Below are 26,363 nucleotides of genomic sequence, written 5' to 3'. Positions count from 1 at the left end.
TCAATTTCCAATCTTTTTCTATGCATTTATTGCAGTTCTTTACTGCTAGAACAACTAAAATGAAGGATATAGCATTCAACTGTAGAAATGATTGATAATTTCATAACAGAAACTAAATAATGATGGAATTGTATACATTGACCTATTTCTTTTTCATACAAAATGATAATTTACTAATCCTATTGAAGCGTGAATTTTGTAGGACTAGGTAAAAGAATACAACACTGAGCAGTTATAATAATAATTACAGCTATCTTTTTAAGTTATAGTATATCATTTCCAAACCCTACCTTAGATAGAGGGAGACCAAGAACTGAGAGAAAAGTATGAATTCGCTTACAATAACAGCTGGGGAATGTATACCCAAAAATGGGACAATGTCAACCTGCAACCAGTTCTCAACTGCTGAGCCCACTGCTGCTCCAACGACAAGGCCACCAATAGTTATTACAGTAGCCTTCCCTGTGAAAGCATACCAAAATCTCAGATTCCTTCACCAAATTGAAGTCCAGAGTAATGAAACCATGACATGAAGCACTTCTCCAAACTACAAAACACATCTTTCATGTTATATGGTCATGGAACAAAGGCAGCACTCTCCTTAAATAATAACCTAATGTGTCGAGAATTTTACTTGCTATATAACTTTTCTCAAAGTGAAGCCTAGGCTGAAAAAGAAGAAGGTGATAACACAACATAACTAAATAAATGTACTTATATTTTGCAAGAGGAAGAGAGAGTAGAAAATGTTGTCTCCTACCAAAGTCAGTAGACATTGTGCCAGACAAAAAGATACCAAGAAATTTTTTTCTGACAACCCCATCTCACCAGTATAAATCTACGTTAGCTTAATCAGATTCTTCTGCCAATGATTAGTGAAGATAGAAACTGAATCCATTGAAATATGAAAAAAAGAATTCTACATTCCAATGATCCCCTCATATTTGATTATTGAAATATAGAACAGGAGAAACATCGTGGAATTAAGACCATGTAGAAATTCTGGAAGCATATGGACTCCATCTGCATGGAGCTTTAAAGTGGCAGACATTTCAAATATGCAGCACTATAAATGGAAATGCCACCCTGAGGATGAGCATTCCATTTCCATTGGATGGTTCTACTAAGAGAACCATATCCATAAAAAGGAGACATTTAATTCCTTCAATTCTAATGAAAGAGCATTAAAACAATGTCTCCTTACCTAGGTTGATGTTCTTCTTGGTCAAGAAATATAATGAAGCGCCAAAACTAGTGGCTAAGATTAGACCAGGAACATTGGCCCCTGCATATAGCTCTGCTGAAGATGCAGATGTTCCATTGGCAAATGTTAAGACCACTAGTGCTCCATAAACCCCTGCTTGTAGGCCCAAGTTCCCAGTGGATGGTGCTTCAACTGAAATAGGTATATTTTTAACTGTGGCTTGTAGCCACTGAGGCATTGATCCCATTCTCGGGCCATTTAGAGGTTTCATGTCGGCATAACGAATGCTGCTATTTATAACTTTTCCAGCTCGTCTCTGCGTTAAGCTTTGCATAAGCAACATGTCATACGCAGCCTCTACCTGAAACACAAGCAACCATGCAGCTTCCATGAAATAAGATGATGTGTTAGTTGTCACATACATACCCATCTACTAAAGGTATAATGATACAAGTAGTGGAGGACAACATGGCTCAGTAACCACCATTTGGCTTACCGTGAGAACAACATATACATATCAACAAATCAAACTGGTCAAAAAGAGTAGTATCTTTCTACTTGTTGGGACTAGAAGACATTATTTGTATATATACATTTCTAATTTGTTCAGTAAAGAATTTGTGTATAGAGAATTGATAGTGTAGTGGACCATTTCCTCCCACCCTTAACAATAAAATTCCTTGACATGCCAAAAAGAATCTGCATTTTTTAACAGATCAGGTATAGCTTATTTCATGGAAATTGCCGGAGATTTTGCAGTGTTACATCCAGCTCTGCTTACAACTGATTTGGCATCTAACGTTGTGGAATAGAGGTGACAAATAGACGGCTAGATAAGATCATCCAATAAATTGGAAATTAAGTCTAAAATATAAGGTTGTTCGTCACCCAGTTAAGGACTTGATCCATCCATTACAAGGCATCAAATTGAACTCCATCTGCACTACCACCACCCGTCCAACGACTCAGGTAAAACTGCAAACCCAGGGGGCTTTTTTTTTTTCACCGGGGGGGGGGGGGGGGGGGGGGGGGGTAGGTTCTTGAAGAGTACAAAAATGAATATGCTTGAAGTTGTTAGGATGTGTGTACAAGTGGAACTTGGATAAATTTGTAAACCGGAAATATCAGTGACTGTGACTAACAGTACATGTGGTCAACATACACGGAATGGGAAAGGAGGTGGCAATTATACCCATTACCTGCCTTACCCTACCATAGTGTGGATGGTAAGACTTGCAATAACCTCCACGGGCATTTCCATTAGCAGCACACAAGCTAGGCTGAACAAAGCACCGTATAGAAATTTTGGACTGTCACTTTGTGTGGGAGAAAGCAATTTTGATGGTTGTTGTGGATTTTTCAGAAGGAAAAGAAAGCAGGAACTCACTAGTAGCTTTATTAGCAAGAAGTAAGCATCTGCAAATATAACCTTCCCCATGTACACGTGGGCCCGCAGCCTGGATCATTCTATTGGGGGGACGGGTATCCAATCTCACCAGCATTTCAATGGTGGAAGTGATGGTTTAGTTGTTTATCTGAGGGTCAGACCTTAGCACCTGCGCTGGCTATCCCAGTGCATATCGGGGTTTGTTTGGAGAGATTTCAGGTCAAGGGTATGCTAGCCGAAGATTTTGGTTGAATTCTACACCTTATTTCAACCTATTGCTCCTATTTTGTACTCCAGAATGAGTCATAGTTTTCGCCCAGACAGAAACCATCCAGTACCCGAACCTTCAGATAGCTATGTTACTCAGCCTCACCTCCCTGGGAGAGGGTGCGAGGTTTGGAACCCTTGATTCCAAAAAAACTAAACTATCTATTATATATAGTGGGGCACATCGAGTCCAGGGGTTCTCTACTTCTCTGCCCATCTTGAGAATCAGTTCTGATATGTTGGTCGGTGCTCTCATTCCTTCTCTACTTTCTATATGGGGTGTACTTGAAGTATCTTCGCACCTCTATCTGTTGTATTATGAGTAGGATTTTTGTAAGCAAGTGCAGGTTTTCCAGCGGAAATTAGAGGAAAGGCAGAGTTGCAAAACAATGGAAAAAGTAAATTTGATCATTGCCCAATAGCTTGGATACCCTACGAGGTTTATAAACAGTAATGCTTGCTTTCTTTACATCAATGGAAGTCTTTCCAAAAGTCCCTCTTTCCATGTCCTTTTGAAGAACTCCGAAGATCTGTGATGGAGTGACCATTCTCAAGTACTTTAAACAAATTCTACTCAGATGATCAGTTGTACGTGCTTTCACGAGCCGCTTGATGGAGGCCTATGCCCGTCAACACAGAAAAGAGGAGTTTGGCTGGGATGAATATGCTCCTGTATCAGTTCCTATTCCAGTATCAACAAATGAGGCTGATAATTTAATAGTGACAAGGGGATGGTCAAATACAGGCTGTTCTATCAAAGCTTGTTCGAATCCTTCCTTTCAGTCTCCCACGTACCCTAAAGAAAGAGATTTGACTCACCATGGAAGGTGCTGCTTTCAGTCTTTTTTCCATTAACTGAAGCAAAAACAGACAAGGCAACAGAGGTAGCATGACGTAAGACCCTTATCCGGCAGAAAAAAGCTGTACCTTGGAGCAACTCAAAATTATTCCATGTAAGAAAAAGTGGGAATGCACCACATGCAGGTTTTGCAATACGTCAGTGTGTGCCAAGTCACTGAACTGGTGAAACTGATTCTCCCAAGGTTGAGCTTTCACAGCAGGATCATTCCAATGCGCCCAACAAACGGTTGTAGGCTTATAGTTGTTCAGCTGAATTTTCAATTCTACAACAGAGAAATTTGCATAATGATCCAAGCAGTGTGAATACCCTGGGATGGCAGAAAAGCCATGCGAACAAAAGAATTGAAACTACTAATGGGAAAAAAGCGGACAGGGCAAGCTTTTATGATGAACTATCCCAAAACCCATACTTAAGTGCTTTTCATGAAACCAGATCTTGCCTTTGCTCTGGAAGCCTTCTTCCATTGATCGGCAAGCTGAAGGGACTTTAAATAGACTGGAGGGAGGAATATTTATTCTTTTGCATATTGTCGAGTACAGTAGTTTATGCCAATAAAACAAGTCTACCTGAAGACAAGGAGAAGAAAAGAGTCAATGGACTATCTATCCATCTCTCCAATTCCTATGGTTGTTTGAAGGGACTTTAAATAGACTGGAGGGAGGAATATTTATTCTTTTGCATATTGTCGAGTACAGTAGTTTATGCCAATAAAACAAGTCTACCTGAAGACAAGGAGAAGAAAAGAGTCAATGGACTATCTATCCATCTCTCCAATTCCTATGGTTGTTTGAAGGGACTTTAAATAGACTGGAGGGAGGAATATTTATTCTTTTGCATATTGTCGAGTACAGTAGTTTATGCCAATAAAACAAGTCTACCTGAAGACAAGGAGAAGAAAAGAGTCAATGGACTATCTATCCATCTCTCCAATTCCTATGGTTGTTTTGCCGAAAGACAGTAGGTTTTAGAATATTTAGTGATTTCAATAGAAGGTGAAGCAAAAGAAGAGGAGAATTTGCCTTCCCTTATCGTAGGCTCGTAGCAGTGGGAGAAGGAAGAGATAGAATCGTCAGAAATAAGAATAAGAAGATCATAAAATTCTCTCTATTTGATTACAAATATAAAGAGTCAGACCCAAGGAACTAAAGCAGAGAAGGAAAAGTAAATAGACTGACTGTGGTTGTCATCCACAGATATGAGGGAGAACTAATAAACAAGGTCTGTAGGAAATGCATAAGAAGTCCATACAGCAAACTGAGGCCCTATGTGCGGTGGACTGCCAACAAATAATAGGTACCCTCACCCTAGGCAGAGTTGGTAACCCGTGTAATAGCGACCATTTCGCAGTTCGGGGGGCACTTGACCAATTTTTATTCCAGGATTTCTCTGAATTTGAAAGTTAACACTTGGTAGGTTTCCATACCAAGGCTCAACCAATTAAATCTGTAGCATCTACCATAGCGTAAGGATTTCATAACCTCTAATATTCTTCTGTGATCCCAAAACCATTAGATTTTTTCTCTCATGAAGAAAACTTTTTTATTATTTTGGGATGAATGGCCAAAAAACATACTGATATACCAAAAAAGGATTCACCCGTAGGATGTTGACACATGGCACACACCGGTTTAGGTGACTGTTTTCATAAGAAAACGAAAGAATCCCAGAGGAGATAAAACCCTGGGAAACCACCCAAAGATTCTGCCCCTCCAGTTTGAATGATCCACGATCAGGTTTAGACCACACAGAAGTTAAACAAGGTCTCTGTAATAGGATGGACTCTCCACAATCAGAGAAGGGAATCGCTTGAACATGATCCACAAAGTGGACAGTTCATGTCTAAAGAAGGGAAGTGCTTGAGACACAATCCAGCAATTCACTCCCAAAAAGAAATCACCTCCAACCGAAATTCAACTTTGTCCCAGACTATAAAAAAGAAAAGGAGGAATTGAGGTAAGACATTCATTAACTCGCCAGCAACTGCTGTTATCATTTCGGTTTTAAACTGTTACTCAGATCTGACTTAAGCGATGGAGAGTTTCCCCCGGACTACGCTCTGGGCCCCTCTTATATGATTTCTCCTTTGTAGATTCTCAAGACAGATTCTGACAGAAACACAACCTTTGCTGCTTATCAGGGGGAAAAAAGCCATTTCCCACAGATCTTATGGAATAAAGGCCCCATTTTGTTGCATAGGAAACTAAAGAGAAGGGAAGTGAAATTATCAAACCTAAAAAAGAACTTCTTATAATCGTTACCACATGTGATTGTATAAGCTACTTAAATTTCGTACCATATTTAGTAAAGATACATTTTGTATGTAATTTTTATTTTACTTTTCAAACCAAAGGGATTTGGATGCAAGGTAAAATGAAATTAATAACCAAATATGGAATGCAAAGTGAACTGAAATTTACTGACCAAATATGGAATGATTTAGAGTTAATGATATAGTCACATGGAGCAATCACATGGGGTAATGATTATAAAAAGTTATTTTTTAGGTTTGAAAACTTTCACTTCCCTTGCAACCAAATGTAGCCAAAAGTAACATCAATCCCTTTAATTTCCGAACAAATACAACAGAACCGAGATCTTATCTCATTTGTACCTCTTCATCTGCAAGCATTTCCTCTCATTCCTTCAGAGAAGAACAGCCAGAGCAAATAAGCTGTAATAATAGCAAGCAGCAGCAAAGGTTTATTGTCTCAACAGATTGTATAGAAGCGATGGAACCAGCAGCAGTGCCAAGACACCAGACTAGAGAACCATGCGAGAGAAAAGGTAGATATAGACCAATAAAGAAGTGACTGAACTTGAGACATAATTCTTGATCTCGTTCTTTCCCATAGACAAAATTATCAGTGTAAGACAAATTTTCAAAAATTTTAACTTGAAATGTAACTTGAAATGAAAATTTCAAATTCTGTCTTCCCAAATGACAAACAATATATTTATGCATTATGGGTCACTAGTAGATGAAAACTTCAGCAGCCCAGCTTGAACTTTTAGTTCAGCTACTGAACCCAGAGCTCAAACGCCATATTGGGTCTCCCAATTAACAAACCCAGGTCACAAAAATTCGAAAACCCAATACCAAATCTCGATTTTCTATATATCTACACTACACTACACCATGTACAAAAATTAAGAATGAAAGTAACACAAGGGAAACAAGATATTGATTCAGAATATGAACTACAAATGTACAGTAATTCATAAGAAGAAGAGAATTAGAAGTGGGTGGCAGAAGAAAAGGAACCTTAGCGATGGTATCTTGATCGTCTTTACAGGAGGCCAGGATAGAATTCTTTGCACGAAGGATGTCGTCAAATGAAGCCCCTTCGGAGACGCCTAGAAGCTTGAGAGCGCTCTCCACAGACATCTCAAAAGAAGCGGAGGAATCGTCGGCTCTAGACCCAGCAAGAACGGGCGTAGTAGATGTCCTGGTTGTCAATCCATGGCGAGAGAGGAGGAACACACCACATGAACCGTTTCTCTTGGACATCCATAGCTGCGGAGTTGCCCTCCTGCGACTCAAAGGTCGAGACCATACGAGGGACCTGCAGGTGGGATTATGGCGGACGATGACTCGATTGGGTCCGACGGAGAGAGAGGCAGCCATTTTCAGTCTCTGGGCAGGGTCAGTGCTTGCTTGTGCTCTCCGCAACAAGCTGACTATGTTAAATATGATGATTCTCCAGAGAGTTCTTTGCTTCTTCCGACCATAAACCAAAAACTGTTATATCCTCTCTCTCTTTTCTTTGCTCTTCCTTCACTCTTATGTCTGAAAGCGATCGAATGGTTTGGCTTTTCTCAGTTTTCTGAATTATCTATCCACCGAATAATATTCTAATGAATCGGAATTGGATCCCCGATTTCACCTGATTCAAATCGGAATCGGTTGAATTCGGTTCTTTTTTTGACTTAACAACGGGTATCCAGACCTTTGGTCTGACTAGTCCCGCGGGTCTATACTGATCTCACAATCGTATGGACCGGGTCATATCGGGTTGAATGAGAACCATTTAACTTTCACTAAAAGCAGTGAAGAGCATTAAACATTCCCGTGTGTGTGGCCTAAGGTGTGTCTAATGGGAGACGAACTTAGGACGTTCGAGCTTACGACTCGTACCAAGTTCGTTGAATTCGATTCTTGATTCCACTCCATTCCCTATTCAACAAATGGAGCGAGTCCGTCAATGGATTGGATGGCAGAGCAAGAAGCTACTGGGTCGACCTCAAAGTGTCTCGCAAAAACAGAATCCCTTCAAATCCAAGGATCTTGAGGTTGCGGGTATCTACTGAGAGCATGCAATAGTCCCATCTCTCTAAAGTTCGGTACAACACTAACACAAGATGATGACATCATTGTTCTAATGGGTGAATCTCAATGACTCGAGGAGTGACAGCTGAGGATGTGTTTGGTTAAATAAATTCCTGAAGATATGAAGATATGTATTAGTTTTGGTAACGATTTCATAGTGTTTATGTGGAATTTTTTTTTTCTCCTTCTTTGAATTGCCAATATAATGATTTAGTTAACCATAAATACGTAGCGTGAATCTACTTGAAAAACTGTTTGGCTCCCCCAAATTTATCATTTGGATTATGTGAAATCAATCTTAAAATTATTTGATTACCTTAAATTTGTGAGTTGATATTATTTTGAATTAACCTAAAAATATTTGATCCCTATTATTTTAATCATAAATAGGTAATATTAATATTATGTTACAAACTTGAGTTGTAACCGTACTTTATTTGTCCTTCAACTTATTTTTTTTGATAAAGATTTGTGCTTCAACCTATTGATTATCAATTTTTTGAAAGGGTATATAGTGTAATTTCACATCAAACAGAGATAATGTCTAAAGTGATTAGGATCCACTGGGTCTTGGAAAAAAAAAAGATTAGAATCCGTCGGGTTGGTGCTTGATGATGCTTCATCTTCCTTTTTCTTCATGTAAGTACCTGCCTCCTCAAGTGGTGCTGAACTTGTATTGCAAATTCTACAAAACCCCATATTGCAATTTGAAATCCAATCCATTTCCAAAGCTAAAGACTAAGCCTCCAGTGAACCTGCACATGAAGTCAATTTCTTTGGAGCCTACAACAAAACTTGGTGATTAGAACAATCTTCAAATTCCTCGGAAGTTGGAGCACTCCATGCAGGTGAGCATGACATGGATCCTCTGTGGTGCAACAGAGTGTTTGGGGCGCATCCAATGCCCAGAATTGTCTTGGGCTATGTGCGATCACTTTGAGTTCCATGCCTGAGCGTTTTTGCCATTGAATGTTGTAGAAACGCAACCCTAAAACGATGCAAAAGATAACGGAAAAACAAAACAAACAATGCACATGGATTTTACGAGGTTCGGCAAGGTTGCCTACGTCCCCGGTGAGATGAGATCATGCTTCACTATCAATGGAGAATAAGGTTACAGCGTTCGTCCTCACACCTCTCAGTATTGCTTGCATTACAGAGAAAGAAACCCTCGCTACAAAAATATAGCGAAAAAACCCTAATCCGGATTAAACTACAATTGCCCTCAAATAAAAAATTCGAGCGGGGGGTTGCGCCCCCTACACCCGCTGCTATGCAGGGGGGCCTCCTGCCCCCCTTGCAACCCCCATGGCCCGCTAATCGGCTAGCGAGACCGTCGTCCTGCCTGTCTAGGTGTTGCACTCCCTGGATTAAACTGCGACTGAATGCAAGATCATACACCAACAAATGCATGCCAAACGCCTTATTGTGCCACAGAGGAATTCAGTCCCGTTACGTCTCAGTCAACATGACACTTGAATGGGTCCAAAAGGCACACTACAACGTTTTGGCCATCTTTCCCTACTCCAACTCCAGCAATGATGACGATTTTGCCACATTCCCATTCAAAATCACTAGAAATTGATGAAAAACAATTTCTCGAAAGAAATGGAAGAAATGGAATGTAATACTCTTAATTTTCTTTGGCTTAGTCCAACCCTGACCTGAAGTGATGAGTCAGCTGATGACACGGCAATAAAAGTCAATGTTTGTAATTGATGACGTGGCGATCAAAATGTAAACTTGTTGACCAAAGTCCAAGATTTTTTGGCCTTATCAACGTTATATTTTTGGTAAGTTTTTAAATGTTTTTGAATTGCAAAATTTCTTTTTTAGACTCATACCTTTTATGGTAACTATGTGATGAAGCATGACTGTCTTTTTAGTTATCGGTTACTTATAGAAACTCCTATTTTTGCCTTACAATTACTTGTCTATTATAAACCATATTAAATATGATATTTTATCTCCCCACCTCACATTATTCCTTATTTGGTTTATATATTTATGGTTGATTTTCAAATCACCTTACCTATTATGCTAATTATTCAAATTCCTGCAATTATGATTTGACACCTAAATTAATATCGTTTTAATTATACTAACTTAGTAATGTTTTTTTTTTTTCCATTCCTAGTGAGATTCAAATCAAGAAAGAAAAATTATCAAATCAATGGGGTAAATTAATTATCCTTTTTCCCTTCCTTGTAAGACTCAAATCAAGGGGGGACAAATTGCATAATCAAGGGACATGTGGGCAACACTTTCAAAAAGAACTCCGCAAACCCACAGAAAAACTTTCCATGGGAATAGAGAAAACACCATGAATACCTGCCAGCTTTGCAGGTCCAAGATAAACACCATCAGCATTAATTTTAATTTAACCGAGAATATGGGGAATCCATCTTATATGCAAAGGGTAGTTTGGAGAAGAGAGAGAATTATAATGTTAATAAAAAATCCATAGTAAAGTGAAAACTTATTGAAGCCAATACATTAAGTAGAGCAAAATATGTTTCTAAAGATTTGATCCAATTATGCCAACCAAATATTCCAAATAATTCCAGCCATGAGTGTTGAGAGGTGCAAGACATTAAAACCAGAAAATCCCCATATCAATGAGGAATATGGGCAAGTAAGGAATGGATGATCCTGGTTGAAATGGTCTGATTAAAAAAAGGTCAGAGAGCACTCAAATGAAGCCTTCTATTGTTGAGAAGCTAAGGAGTACGAGTTCCTTCAGTAAGCATTTTCCAAATCAGCATTCTAGCTTTTGGAGCAGTTAGAATATGCCAGACCCAACTACCAAAAGGGGTTAATCAAGGAATCATGGTGGTGAAGAGCAATATGATAGAGGGTCTCTGATGGAATCCCCGAGATGGACGAAAGAATTGAAGAGGGGAATCGTTGAAATGAATGGTAAAGTGAATGGATTCCACACAGAACATAACGAGATTTGACCCAACGAGCATCAAATCCGAAATTGGACAGAGTAGAGCAAATGAAATTCCATTCAAGACGACCATTGGCCTTACTAAAAGGGATATGTAGCCAAATCGACCCCTTTTCTGGTCTACCTTCTCCTACTGTAAGAGTTCATGATCAATCAGGATGTCTCACAGATGCATAGACACACAAAACTTCGCAAAGTAAAGATACGAGATCTACAATACCTGAGGCCTGATGGAAGGTTGATCATGTCTGGATTCCCCATATGTTTACTCAGAAGTTAGAACTTAAACCCAGATTGTTGTCTTAAGGGGAAAGATGGATTTAAGGAGGATCTTCAAAATTCACCCTCTACAAGAAATTGCTTTCAGATCACTACAAAAAGAATTTGCATCTCAGCTTTCAGTCGGGAAAAGCTCTGCAATAATCATCAATAGCTGGGGGCTGATTTCCTTTTATGTTCATACCCACAACTTTAAGAGAGAGAGAGAGACAGAGAGAGCAATAAACAAGCTCAAAGGAGAAAGATATACTTTGGATGGCCGAGATGTTTCACACAATTTACAAAAGCCTAAGTTCCCAGATGAACTAAGAAGAGTAAAAAGAAACATGCTTAGGAAATAATTCACTGTAGTCACCTTGAAGCCCCCGTTCCTGCCGGCTCTTTTTCTTTTGTTTTTTCCTGTTATACCTTTGAGGCACTGACTAAATGTACCTGTCCTCAAGCTAAACGTTACATTGTATATCAAAGAATTGAAGACCTGCTCATTTTCCTTGGATACTACCTTATAATCACAGATTATTAATACAACAAAGTCAACACAAGGGCCAGCTTCATCAAGTGGGACCAAGCTCAACAGGCGTGGCACAAGGGGCCAGAGAGTTGGCAGGAAGATTGATCTCACCCCCTCTTAAAGACAATACGGGACCCTTGGCAGAACTAGCCCTACTCACAAGGTTTGAGTCGAGAAACACAACAATGACTGTAATGTCATCATGGAAATGCCGCCGTACACCACGGTCAATCTTCTTCAAGTCTGAGTATCTCATTTCTCTTTTCTTTGCTGCTTCTTGCAATGCCAGTTTCACTAGCCTCCTAGCACTTCCCTGTATCAACAACATAAGCAAATAAAAGTAAATTTTCCTCTTTTTTTTTCCTCTCATTTCAAGTGGTAGTATTATGCAGCAGATAAGATGCACAAATGTTTCACTAGAATGAGAGGCTGTGACACCATTTGCATTTCAGATTGGCAGCAATAAAATGTGCACCAGCCAACAGCAAAGTACATTAAATGGATAAATACTGCCAACTTCCAAGGCTCCCAAGGGGTTAATGCAATTTTCAGAGGCAGCCCATCTACGGGGTATGACTGGACTACCTTTGACAATGAGTCTACAGAGGAGAGGTGTGGCAGCATAAGGATCAACATCCATGTGAGTAGCCCTTTCACACTATACTTCATTGACTTGAGCTCAGAAAGTAAATTTAAGATTTAGAGGCAATAAACTAAAGAAATAGGCAAAGTCACACTCCATAAAAACAAATAATCACTAATAAACATCATCACCAGGATGTAGCCTTTGGCTCATTTTCCTAAGAGAATTTCAGGCAATAACAGAACTTACAAGTGTCAATGTAAACTAGATCTAGGGATGGTAATGGTATGTGTGAGATGGTTTTGACTTTTCCTTCCCCCCATCCCACCCTTCATACATTGGGGCTCATATGGAACATTCTAATCGGCCAGCCCTAGTTCGAATTTCGGCTTTTGACAATACTGTCCATCAGGTGGTAGTACCCCTTCCATATTTATCAAAAAGGCAATTATAAGGTGCAATGTTCCTAGATGGTTTGGACTTTTCCTTACCCCCCCGCCCACCCCACCCCCACCCCCACCCCCACCCCAACCCTTCAAATATTGGGGTTCATATGGAACACATTCTAATTGGCCAGCCCTAGTTCGGATTTGGGCTTTTGACAATATTGTCCATCAGGAGGTTGTTCCCCTTCCATATTTATCAAAAAGACGATTATAAGGTACAATGTTCCTAAACTTTCCGACATCTTCTGCAGCTGTTTCTTGCAGAAAATAATCATTCACCTATCAATCTTTTGATGATAAAAGGTCACAGAAAATGCAAGCTGCTCCAAGAAATACTGAATGTCATCAAAACCTTGTGGAACTTGGCCATTTCGTTTTCAACTTTGACAGGACAGTCTTAACTCAAAGCTGACTACCATCCTTTGACCCAGGTCAGACTGTCACATTTTGTGGTTGAAACAATAAGCTTTCTGATGACTCAAAACTGACATCACAGAAGAATTGCCTTCATTGTAGCATACAAATACCACCCAAATTAACTACCCCCATGCAGGCATCATTAGCCCAGATTGAGTGAGGGAAATGGACTGGTGCCTGCTTCAATTTGATGCCTCAGAAATCATAACCACAACTGTTACTTGCAAAATCCTGGTTGGTCACTTTCATAAGTTATGCACATGCATGTGCCTGCAGCCACCCAAACCCTTCAAAACACAGAATCCAGAATTGGATCAGCCCCTGCCGATTCGATCGGCCATCAGTTCTGAAAACTCACAATTCTACGATTTTGGGCCAAGAATCATCCGTGTCAAATCAACCAGAATCAGGATCGTGCTCGGCCAATTCTGATCCGAATCAGCCGATTCAACCGATCTAGTTCCGATTTTGGAATGGTAGCCTCAACACACCCTCAATCCAACCACTTGCCACACCAAACAACACTATCGATGTTTTGGAAAATTACAATTTATTATGAAAAGTGAAGCTAGTTTTTTTCCCAAACAGATGGATTCCAAGTAAGTTTTAGCATTACCCTATCTTTACATTTTTTTTTTTTTTTAGTCTCGAGATAAAACGGAAATGCTTCCTCGTCAAGAAAAAATCACAATAGGTTCAAGGGAGGGGTGAGTTGAGAGAGAGAGAGGAGGGGAGCACAAAAGAGTAAGCATATAACCAGAAATTTGAAACCAAATTCTATACTGAGTAAGAGTCTCACACTGCGGGGATTATTTTGAACTATATCAACTGCTTCCTGGTTGCTTAGGTGCTCCCAGAGTCCATCAGAGGCAAATATAAGAAATTGATCGTGTTGCTGAAGTTGATGCACAGATATTGATGGCTCAGAGCTCAGAATAGGCCTTCTGAAAGGTTCACGAAGGCGGAATTTTGCATACAAAGGCTCCCTATTAAATTCAGACTTCTTTAAGTATACATCACCAATAGATCTAGAAACCTGCAGACGAAAGATTCTGACAATCAGAGATCACATATTTGAATTTCATAAGAAACACTGCCATGCAATAGCCAAAAAAGCACAAGTCCATATGTACAACAACAAGAACAACTCAGCCTTATCCCAACTGGTCGGCTACATGGATCTGTGCAAAGACAAGAGAATAGTAAAAGAAAAAAGAAAGGAACACAACAACGATCAGTAAAATCCCGCCTGATGAGGTCGGCTATGAGGGATCCTCACCCTCCAATATTCCAGGTCATACTTGGGACAAGACCTAAACTAAGCATGCCTTTTCTCACTACTCCTATTTTCATTTTAGGCCTACCCCTAGCTCTTGTAGTTCCTTCAATCATGAATCAAATCACTCCTCCTTACTAGCATATCCCCAGGCCTCCATTGAACATATGCCATCTCAAACAACTTTCTCAAAGCTAATCATGAATCGGCACAACTCCCAAATCATCTCTAATATGGTCAATCCATACTTTATTTTTCCTAGTTTTACTACACATCCATTTCAACATCCTCATCTCTACTACACATAGCTTATTTATATGATGCTACTTAACTACCCAATATCCCTACCCATACATCATAGCCGGTCATACAACTGTCACTACAGGATTTTCCTTTAAGCATTTAAAGGAATACGTTAGTCATATAACACTCCGGATGCACTTCTCCACTTCATCCATCCCACTTTAATTATTTATGAAACATCATCCTCTATATCACCTTCTTTATTTATAATTGACCCCAAATATTTAAAATAATCACTATATGGTATGTCTCTCCTCAATTTTCATAATTTCGTCATCCATCGTAGTATGAATAAAGTTACACATTATATACTTAGTCTTCGTTCTACTTATCTTAAAACCTCTTGCTTCCAATGTCAATCTCCATAGCTCCAAAACCCTACTTTTGTCTCATCCACTATATTAATATCATCAGCAAAAGCATAAACCACGGAACCTCATCATGAATTTTCTTGATTAAATTATTCATGATAAGCACAAACAAACAAGTGCTAAAAGCTAATCCTTGATGTAACCCAACCGTAATTGGAAATTCACTGCCTTCCCTCCCACAGTTTTCACACTAGTCATCGCATCTTCATACATATCTTTAATGATATCTACATATTAACTCGACACCATTCTCCTCTCTAATACATGCCAAATTAAATTTCTAGGGGCTCTGTCATAGGCTTTTTCTAGGTTAATAAAGACTATATGGAAATATCCTTCTTGCAAGCTCTAAATATTTCCAGGAGCCTCCTTAGTAAGTAATATTTGTTTCTGCATAAGTCCATGTGTAGAAACAAAATATTTCAAATGTGTATTTCCCTACACAAAGCTTCAAAATAATTTTGTTAGGTTAAGTTAATCTAATTGAAAGAAAGAAGGCCATACATTCTACCATCCTAACATCCTCTGGCTAGCTTACATAGATGTTGATGTTCCATTCTCCATCTTTCAACACAAAAATATAGTTACTAAAATACTTGAGCTTCCAAAGTCGACTTGGCAGTCAAAGATCTAAGAACATGAAGAGATAAAATGCACATAGGATCTAGCGGAAGAGTGTAAAAAAGGCAGGGAGGGAGAAGGAGCAAGTACTACATACGGATATGGACAAGCATCTCAAGTCAAATAAAGATTTTAGATACCAAACCTTATTCCGTTCCTGTCTTTTATTTTTTTTTTTTGGGGGGGGGTTGGGGGGGTGGTGGGGAGGGGGGGATTATGTTCACATATATAAATATATCAAGAAGTGTGGCCCTTTCTAGCTACATAATTAACCATTCACAAGTACTACATGGACAAGCATCTCAATCGAATAAAGATTCCCAAGCCTAATGGCTTCTATAACAAAATGTATGAAAACCAGTAAAAGTAAATTTGAATGGATGCCTGCAACCACTAAGGCCCTCGATCATATCAAGAAGAAGATGACTGAGGTTCCTGTTCTATAACTTACTGACTTTACAAAGTGTTTGGGGTGGCCATTGATGCATTCTGCATTGACATAGGTGGAGTCCTTATGAAAGGAGGACATCCTATTGCCTATATAGTGAAAAATTGAATGATGCCCAGATGAGATATTCGACATATGATGTATACAATTGTGCAAGTACACAAGCATTGGTGACATTATCTAGTTGGCAAGGAATTTGTCTCGTTCACTGGCCACGAAGCCTTCAAGCATCTTCACTCACAGAAAACGGTCAGTAATCGACATGCCAAATGTGTAGCCTATCTTCAAGAGTTTACCTTACACTGAAGTACAAGGTAAGGAGAACACAATAACCGATGCCTTGAGTCGAAAGTTGTTTACTCTACACACTTTCTTGGCTCAAACTATGGACATTGACCACATCAAGGGTAAATGCACAGCTGATAAAGACTTCTATTCCATCTACCAGACACTGCAGCAAGGTGAAAGAGGTTCTAAGTTTTCTATCCATGATGGATTTCTATTCTACGCACTCGTCTCTACATCCCAGATGCATCCCTTTGACATCATCTTAAACGGGAGTTACATGGTGGAGGACTTAGAGGACACTTAGGGAAAGATAAAACCCTCCTAGGCTCCTACAAGTTGTTGATAGATACTATTGGCCACAATTACAAAAGGATGTAGAGCATGTTATGCAGAAATGCTGAGTTTTCCTGTTAGCAAAGGGGACTAAACAGAAAACGGGTCTATACTCTCCACTACCCTTCCCCATATACCATGGCGAGATATTAGTATGGACTTCATGCTCAGTTTGCCAACTACTCGAGGAAGGACAATTCAATTCTAGCGGTGGTGGATCGTTTTTCATTATGGCATACTTCTCTTCCATCAGCCAAACACTGCGACAAGGTGAAAGAGATTCTAATTATTCTATCCATAATGGGTTTCTATTCGACGGCGCTTGTCTCTGCATCCCAGATACATCCCTCCAACATCATCTTATATGGGAGTTACATGATGGAGGACAAATCGGGAAAAATAAAACCCTATTACACTGTTGATAGATAATACTGGCCATGGTTACAGAATGATGTTGCGCATGTTATTCAAAGATGTTGAGTTTTCCAGTTAGCAAAAGGGACTAAACAGAATACGGGTCAGTACTCTCCACTACCCATTCCCCACATATATTGGTGAGATATTAGTATGGACTTCATGCTCGGGTTAACGACTACTCGACAAAGACACGATTCAACTCCTGTTGGAAGACCTTTGAAGTGAGTCACATAGCTTCCATCTTCTTTATAGAGTTTGTACATTTACATGGACTTACCGAACTCGATTGTGGTAGACAAAGATGTCAAATTCTTGAGTCACTTTTGGAAGACACCAATGGATGAAGACAAATACTAAGCTCTAGTTTTCTATAGCCCACCACCATCCACATATTAATTGACAGACTGAGTAGCACTGAAGTTTAGGAAATTTGCAATTTGTTGTCTTGTTCGGAATTATGAAAGGAATTGGCATTCTATTTTGAACATGGCAAAATTTTCCTACAGTAGTTCTGTGAACCGGACGAAAGGCCGCACACTGTTTGAGATTGTTTTTGGGATTCAGCCAAAGAAACCTATTGATCTAGTCCCACTTCTGGTAGGGATGTCAAAAAATTCCGGCCAGCCTGAACCCATCCTAGCCCACCCTGAGCCCGGTTAGGGGGCTAAAGCGTTTCAGCGCACAGGGAGGTCTTGGGCTGGAATTTCATGCCCGATGCCAGGCCAGGCCAGGCCGGGCCGGCCTGGTTGAGGCCTTGGACTGAGCCCGGCCCTACCTAACCCAAGCCTATGTATAAAAAAATATATTATAAAACTACATTGACATATAAAAAGTCAATACTTCTTCAAATGTCTCCATTCACTATCTGATACAGTTGACAGTTGGGAGTTGGGTCTAGGGCTACCTTTTGATTTGATTTGATTTGATTTGATTTCTTTTTTTATTTCTTTATAGATTTAGAACTAGTTCAATAGTTAGTTTCAATTTTTGTTGGGTTTCTATTTTTATGCTTGTTAGTTTTCCTTTATATTGATGTAACTCGATGGAGATTTCAGTTTTGAGTTTTGAGAATTGATGAAGATTTTGGTTTGAAACCATGGCTGCCATGCATGCTTCCCTCCTTTCTCCTCCCTGATATTCTCTCCTCCCATCTCTTGTTGTTCTTCCTTAATTCAATTGAGATTCCAGAAACTCAAGTCAGACCTTGCCTTGCTACTGTCCGTCATACCCACAGCAGAACATGACTGAGAAAAGGTTTGTTGGAACTCCACCGGAAAATCCCTGTTTGTCTTCTGGTTCTAGTTGAAGAAAGCTGGTCCCAAGGTGAGTCAAACCTGTGAAGATCAACTCAATATTCCCCCTTTCAGCTGTGTCAATTGAAACTTGCAATCGAGCAGCAGCACATCTACCGCCAGAATTTGATTCAGAGCATCCATGGTGATTTCTGGGTTGTTGGTTCCAGTCGTGGGTTGTGCTAATCGAGAGAACCTGGCAATGCGAGTCTTCATTTGAAATCCCAGGTCAGCTCGAGCCTTCTCAAGGAAGTTCTTCTTCCCGCTACTTGCCTGATTTCTGCTAGGTACAGGAGCTGGAGGTCGAGGACAACCTCTACCATACTCTCAAGATTTTCCTTGTGTCTTATTTAGCATTAGTTTCCAATATTGCCCCTCTCACTAACATGTCATTCCATTCACTTAACACCCATTAATTACAAGTCTGCCACTCTTTATAAATTTCTATCTATATACAGAATTGCCACTTTCTTTTAGACTTTGCTTTATTTACAAATCTGCCATTAATTGCTGTAATTGAGCTACTGAATATACAAGTGGGCCCATAAGCGATCCCCGATTCCAATTTTGGAACCCGGATCCGCATCACTATCAACACCACTTTTTAATCACATCACCTATGTCTATCTTTACTTTTTCTTATATAAATTGTTAATATACATTGTTGGTTTTCAAAGTTTGAGAGTGAGCAGGTTAATTACTTAATGCTCTTTCTCTCCCTCATCCAAATGGCAATATACAGGGGCTGCCATGGTTAATTTAGGGCCAACCCAGCCCAAGGTCAATCAGGGCCGTGTTGGGTTGGGCTGAGCCGAGAGGGTTGGGCTTAGGTTGAGATATCCCAACCCGACCTAGGGGCTGAGCCTGAGCCTGGGCTGAGTTAAGAGACCTTAGGGTTGGGCTAGGGTTTTAGGAAATCCGGCCCAACCCAGCCCATTGACACCCTTAACTTCTGGCACATGTAGGCATCAACGTTGAGGCAAATGAATTCTCAAGTCATATCATAGAAATGCATGCAAATGTTCATAGACGAATGGCCCTCACCAACGATGCCTACAAGGCTGCAACTGACCGTCATCAATGGTATGTGGAGTTCCAACTGGGTGACATAGTGATGGTGTATTGCTCCAGAGACAAGTATGATCCAATGCTTATGTGCTCGAACTGCCTGACAACATGGTATATGATGCAGATAAGTCACCTAGAGGGTTCATTCTATTGGTATAACTTTGGGTTGGGTTATGTATAGGCCTATGATCCCATGTGTTTTCATTGTAACGGGCCACTTAAACGGACCTAAAATATGGGTAGAAGATATGCATATGGGACTTCTTCAATAGGTTAGCTGGTCTTTTAATTTAAGTTGTTAATTAGTTTGGAACACTCTCACCGGCATGTGGGGTCTTTCCTTTTTAGATTATGTTTCCTTTTACCACTATGCTTTGTTATTAGCAACAGGATTGATTTCATAGTCAGATTAGGATTTGATTTAGCTTTTCTATATAAGCTTGTAAGAGCCAAGGGCTCCAACACAATTTATCATGAGTGAGGTTTGAAATTTTTCAATGTTGTTGTGCGATTCAGTCATGGAGTGAAGCCTTAGGCAGTAGGATTCTGATCCAGTTGGTGGGAAGCCTTAGTTATCCTTCTCTCTCTATACTTTGTTTTACTGCAATTCAGGTAGTGTTTTGAGTCTCCTCTCCATCGATATTTCTGTGATTGTACTACTGATTTAGATTAAAAATTCAGTCATCAATCAACAATTGTCCCTATTCATCTGTTCTTGCTGACTGATAGCAATAGAACCCAGAATCATAACCTGCAGCATCCTTGTTTTGACCTATTTTCAGACTGGTTTGTTTGATGACCAGAAGCTGACCTACCCCACAGATTACGGAAAAACTAAGGAGGATTCAAGGCCAACCTAAGACCAACCTTCAACCAGGGTTTGGTCAGAAACAGATCACTTGATCTGCTGATATTGGTTTTCTCTCTTATCTGTCCTTTTTTATGTTTCATACCTGAGTTTTCAAATTACTTATAATCCAGCCCTGAGATCTGAACTCATACTTTGGGGATTGATTGATCCAACCAAGAGGGGAACTTGATTAAATCTTAGACTGATCTGACAGACTGATTGTGATTAATTAGAAATCTCCTAATTTCTGAATTCTCAGTTTCAGATTTGATTATTCTTCAATTACTTTTAATCTGACCATTGGATCATTGCTATCTTCAGAGGATCATCTATCCTATTTATTAGTGAGTGATTGTCAGAGTTTGACCTTCATTTGAGAAGGTTGTTTTTGGTTTGGGTTTGTTTGGATCATCTAAGGGAGGTGTTTAACCTGATCCTAGGGTTCATCCTACATAATCCCTACCACCATTAGTAAGGTGTTCAATGTGGCTGACTTAACTATCTATTTGAGACCTCACTCTGATGGAGATTCTGAGCACATGTTGCAATTGCCCCAAACGAGACCACCAGTTTGAGGACCAGATTGAGGAAGTGTTGGACTATAACTACATTATTACAAGACATGGCGGCGGCAACCATTCATTCTTAGTCAAGTGGGAAGTCTGAAGACTGATACTACCTTGATCCACGCTGATTATTTTCAACGGCTCTACCCTGACTTCTATGAGCGCTATATGTCTTTTATTCCATTCATCGGGGACGAATGATTCTAATCTGGGGAGACTTGATGTAAAGCTCAAGCAGTACCAACACAAGAGAAAGAACCAACCCCTACAGTGAGCCCACAGTTTAAGAACCAGCCCAACAATCACCCACCGTTTTTATTCTAGTTCTAGATTGTGTGGAGGCCTTTAGCTTCTAGAAGTCATATATGGGCCCTGGTGTGAAGACAAGTTTCTGGAATACTCTGTTAGAAGTTATTAGTTTAGTTTCCATTCTTGCAATGGTTCTTTAGTGTTAATAGATATTTTTTTTTGGGTGAATTAATAATTTAAATAACATGGGAAAAAAAAGGGGAGGGGGGATATACAAGACCTAAGGGCCAAAGAAGAAAGAGGGATGCAACCTTAAGGGGGATGGGGGAGAAGATAGACAAAGGTTGGCCCCAAGAGACAACAATAAGCCTGTTTCTCGGGGAGTCAATAACCGTACTTGCCATACTTGGAGCAATCAAAGCAAGTTTGGAGGAGACCTCGAAGTAAATGGCTTTCCAAATCTTATCAAAGGATCTGGAGTTGGAAGTTCATCTAAGGAGATTGCACTCCATCCAAATATGATTAATAGTGGCCCCGAAGGTGAGCTTTCCGGAAATATCGCATATTGATCTACCAGAAAAGGTCATGTCAATCCAGATCCATTCCCTCATAAGGGGGAGAAGAATTCTCCTAGGAGGCCAGCACTTGGCAAGGTCACGCTTCCAGAAGGTGGAGGAGAAAAAGAAGTCAAATAATAGGTGGCTAGTATCTTCTAAGCCATTCCAACAAAGGCAACAAGCCGGGGGGGGGGGGGACGATGACGTTGTGGCAGTGGATGAGGAAAGCTTGAGTAGGAAGGCAGTTGGATAGGGCCCGCCAAACAGTGAAGCTGTGATGAGGGATGTGAGATTTGGACTAGACAACCTTATGCCAAGGGGAAGGGGGAGCAGGAGAGCGCACAAGGTTCCAAACAGAGGAAGAAGAGAATTTGCCAGAGGGAGAAGGGGACCATACAATTCTGTCCTCTCTAAGAATGGGGGGAGGCCAAGAAGAGAGGACCAAAGAGCGAAAATAAGCTTAAGGATTCCACCTTGATTAGCTTCTTTAATTCTTCTTAAACCAGCTTGATTAGGTTCCAAGCACAAGTAGGCCCGACCAAGCCCGACACATTTACAGCCTAATCTGGATCGGCCAAGCACGACATGCTTATTAAACGGGAATTCACGGTGCAAGTAGGCAGCCCATTGGGCGCCCGACCGAACCGACACGTTTATACACCCGGCTTGAACCGACTTGCTGTAGCCCGACCCCCTTTCATACTACATAAAATTCTTATTTTGCCATTACTAGTAAGAAACTAATAAGTTTTCTTACCCTTTGCTTTGTAATAGGATTTGATTTAATTAAGCTTTGTTTTGTAAGTTGTAATGGTTATAATCTTCTTTTTTCTTTTTCTTTTTTTTTTCTGTAAGAACAACCATAATCTCATATATTTTTTCTTCTATATTAAAGATCTGTGTCACATATTTATAGGCCTTCAACCCACTTAAGAAAAGAATTTTAGGGTAGGCACTTTTAAAGCCCGTTTAGACTTAAATAGGCTCGTAGCCCGTTTAAGGCCCATTTAAGGAAGCCCGACTAAAGCCGACACCAACCAGCCCAATTATAAACCAGACCATGCCCCCCAAAGCTAGGCATATTTACTTAAACGGGCATTCATGGTGCAAAGCTTCCAAGTGTCAAGCCCGACTAGGCCCAACCGGCTGACACCCCTAGATTGGAGGACAAATCGGATGAGCTCCAGGCAACCCACATAGGAGAGAAGCTTGCCTTTCCAGAGTTGGAGCCTTTTGCGTATTTGGCTTAACATAGGGGAAAATGGTGGGCCGACAACCTAGAAGAGATTAGGGGAAGACTAAGGTATTTGACAAGGATAGAGCCAAGGGTAAATATAGTGAATTGAAGAAGACGAGACTTAGATTGATCTGGAACACCAGAAAAGAAGAGGCGGGATTTGAAGAGACTGATGTAGAGGCCAAAGAGAGATTCAAAGTGGTGGAGGGAGCCAGGGAGGACATGATGGACTCAATGGAATCCATGTCGGCTTTGGAGAAGATCATAAGATCATCAGCAAAAACAAGATGGGTAAGCTAGAGGAATTTGAACTTAGGAAGAGGAGAGATGAGGAGATCATCAATACGAGATTGGATGGATCTAGATAAGACCTCAAGGCAAAGGCAGAAAAGGAAAGGGGAAAGGGGGCAACCCCGACGAATGCCTACAGATGAGGTAAAGTAACTAGTCGGAGACCCATTCACAAGAACAGAGAATTTGGGAGAAGAAATGCAAGCATGGATCCAGTTGACAAAATTGGGGGGAAAGGAAATGGCAAGAACTTTAGAGTTAAAATCCCACTTAATGGAGTCAAAAGCCTTATGAATGTCAATTTTGAAGAGGGCCGCAACGGAGTGAGATTTTCGATCAAACCCTCTCACAATCTTATGACAGAGGATGATATTGTCCGCTATGCTCCTACTAGAAATGAAGGCGGATTGGTTGGCACTGACTAAGGAGTCCATGACAAGCTAAAGGCGGTTGGCTAGAATTTTGGCTATAAATTTGTAAAGCAGGTTACAGAGAGATATGGCCCTGTAGTCGGGCATGGAAGAGGCACCTTCCTTTTGGGAATGAGGCAAAGGAAGGTTTTGTTTATGGAATGGATTTGGGAAGGATTGAGAAAAAAGCTTTTGATCGCTCTGGTAAGATCAAACCCAATGATATCCCAATGGGAGGAGCAAAAGCCCATGCTGGATCCATCAAGGCCAGAGGCTTTATTGGACTTAAGGGAGTGAACAGCGGTCAGGATCTCAAGGTCGGAAGGGATGGTTTGGAGAGAGGGAATGAGGTTTGTGGGGATGAATTTGTTGAGAAGCAAGGGGACAGAGGGGTCAAGGGAGGGGGAAGAAGGGGGCAGAATAGGTCAATGAAGTAAGCAACCGCCTTAGCCTTAATGTCATCCGGGTTGGCAAGAAGAGACCCATCTCTAGCCGAAAGTTGGGGTATAGAATTGGAGTTGACTCTAGCTTTTAGGGATTTATGAAAGTAGGCAGAGTGTGAGTCCCCAAGCTCGTGCCATTTGATGCGGGATTTCTGCTTAAGGAAGCTCCCTTCTTGAGCAAGAAGGGAGGAGAGCTCCAGGGAGAGTCTTCTCCTTAGAAGCAAGAGAGGGATTGAGGTGGTCAGGTTGAAGATGGATTTGGATGGAGTCCAGCTTACTCCTACTAGAGGAGACACGGGAGGAAATGATGCCAAAGGAGGAGGAATTCCAATCTTTCAAGGCAGATTTGACATTCTTAAGCTTCCAGGAGAAGGATTCGACAGGTTTCTCCCAAGCTGCCTTGGCATTGGGAGAAAACCACTATTTTGAACCCACATGTCGAAAAATTTGAAAGGCTTGAGGCCGAAGGAGATGTAGGTTTGGATGAATAGGGAGATAGGGCTATTGTCAGATATGCCCGGAAGATTGAAAGTAGCATGGGAGTATGGGAAGCATGACAGTCAAGCTTCATTAAAAATAACTCTATCAAGCTTGCAAGCGATTCTGTTGTCGCCAAACCTTTTATTATGCCCAGAAAATTTAATACCAAACCATCTGAGATCATTTAGACCGGTATCCTCTAGGCAGGAATTAAAAGCATCAACAGAGGCTGGATTGATTAGGGAACCCCCAAGCTTTTCATGGGCATGTCTGACAGCATTAAAATCTCCTTCCCATCCCCAAGGGAGGGAGCCAACTTAAGTAGCAATAAGCCTAAGATCGTTCTAGAGAGGGATCCAATCCGCGGCTCTATTAAGACCATAAATAGCAGAAAAGAAGAGGGGATTACTACCACTAGGATCCAAGGTAGAGAAATGAATGAATCGAGACGACGAAGAGATTTCAGAAATCTGAATCTTGGAAGGGTTCCAGAGAACCCAAATTCTACCATTAGGGCTAGAGGACTAGTTAGAGAGAAGGGACCAAGAGGGGGCTATGGTAGAGGCAATCCGAAAGACAACACAAGATGGAGCTGGAGGCTTTAAGGCAAGAGCGGATTTCAACTTGTTTGGCTAGGGAATTTAGCCCACAAACATTCCAAATGGTCCAATAATTCATGGGGGGAGGGAGAAGGGGCACAAGGACCTCAGCGGGGTTGACGTTAGTAAGGCCAATCCAAGAGGGAGGGTGACTCCAATTGTGCCTACGATATTCCTTGAGGGGGTGAACCAAGGATGATAGTAGAGTTGTCAAATGGAGGGAAAGAATGGACCTTAGAGTGAGCCATGACCACTGCTGGTTGCATACTGCGGGGGGGTTGCTGGAGACATGATTTTCACAGGCTCGGAGAGCCATTGTTGTAGCCGAAACAACGGGAGCACAAGGCCTCAGGGTCGTAACTTCCTAGGAGGCATTCAAGTTCGGGGCAGACGTGGCAGGGTCCTCCCCTTCCTTGAAGAGCAATTCAAGCAAGTCGGAAGGAGGAGGCGACGGAGGCATGGCATGGGCAGGCAAAGTGGTTGATGCATCAAGGGAGGCAGACACGATTGGAGCAGACATTGCAGGGTCCTCCCCAAGCTTGAAAAGCATAGTGGGAGGAAGGGTAGCATGAGGAGACACAGCGAAGCAGTCCATAGAGGAGCCAAGGCTACACCGATCGCAGGCGATAGATGGAGACTGAGATGCCAAGGCCAAAGTAGTAGGACCGAGGAAGACGGAGAGGTGGCACAAGAAGATTGCTTCTGAAGACGTGGTGTGGCAGAGGCCGAAGCAACCTAGGTATTAGGGAAAGTTGCAGTAGATGTGGCTAGATGATTTTGCTAAAGACGATTAGCAGAGTTGCAGGGGGCTTGAGTCACAGTAATAGTCGAAGAAGTGGCAAGAGATGATTGCTGGTGAAGATGCGATGTGGCTGAGGTCAAAACAGCCTTGGTGCTAGAGGACCAGCGCAAGGGAGTTTTGGGTAAAAGAGCTCCCAGGGAGGCCCGATGGGCTGATGGGTTGGTCAGGAGGAGGTTTGAGAGAATACTGATGGGTTGGTTGGAGTGGGTGGAGGATAAAAGAATGG

The 26,363-nt window shown here is 41.0% G+C and overlaps 2 protein-coding genes across 2 annotated transcripts in view; both read right to left on the bottom strand.

The window, feature by feature from the left end:
• Positions 1–80: 80 nt before the first annotated feature.
• Positions 81–7,519, bottom strand: LOC122072771 (protein CHAPERONE-LIKE PROTEIN OF POR1, chloroplastic-like). The gene is made up of 3 exons (XM_042637173.1): positions 6,983–7,519; positions 1,205–1,565; positions 81–462 (listed from the first exon to the last, which is right to left on the bottom strand). The coding sequence occupies exons 1-3, from the start codon at positions 7,343–7,345 to the stop codon at positions 287–289; spliced, it is 900 nt and encodes a 299-aa protein (XP_042493107.1). The 5' UTR covers positions 7,346–7,519; the 3' UTR covers positions 81–286.
• A 3,982-nt stretch (positions 7,520–11,501) lies between these two features.
• The window catches only part of LOC122073235 (probable protein phosphatase 2C 60), a 29,250-nt gene continuing 14,388 nt past the window's right edge, over positions 11,502–26,363 (bottom strand). The window contains exons 4-5 of the mRNA XM_042637778.1: positions 14,036–14,272; positions 11,502–12,103 (exon numbers count right to left, since the gene is read on the bottom strand). Coding sequence (XP_042493712.1) covers positions 11,834–12,103; positions 14,036–14,272 — 507 coding nt within the window. The 3' untranslated portion in view covers positions 11,502–11,833. The remainder of the gene's footprint in view (positions 12,104–14,035; positions 14,273–26,363) is intronic.

The sequence above is a fragment of the Macadamia integrifolia genome, chromosome 3 (genome assembly GCF_013358625.1).
Source record: "Macadamia integrifolia cultivar HAES 741 chromosome 3, SCU_Mint_v3, whole genome shotgun sequence".
NCBI lineage: Eukaryota > Viridiplantae > Streptophyta > Magnoliopsida > Proteales > Proteaceae > Macadamia > Macadamia integrifolia.
Note: the sequence above shows the minus strand (reverse complement) of the source record. Positions and strands in the feature narration are given on the sequence as shown.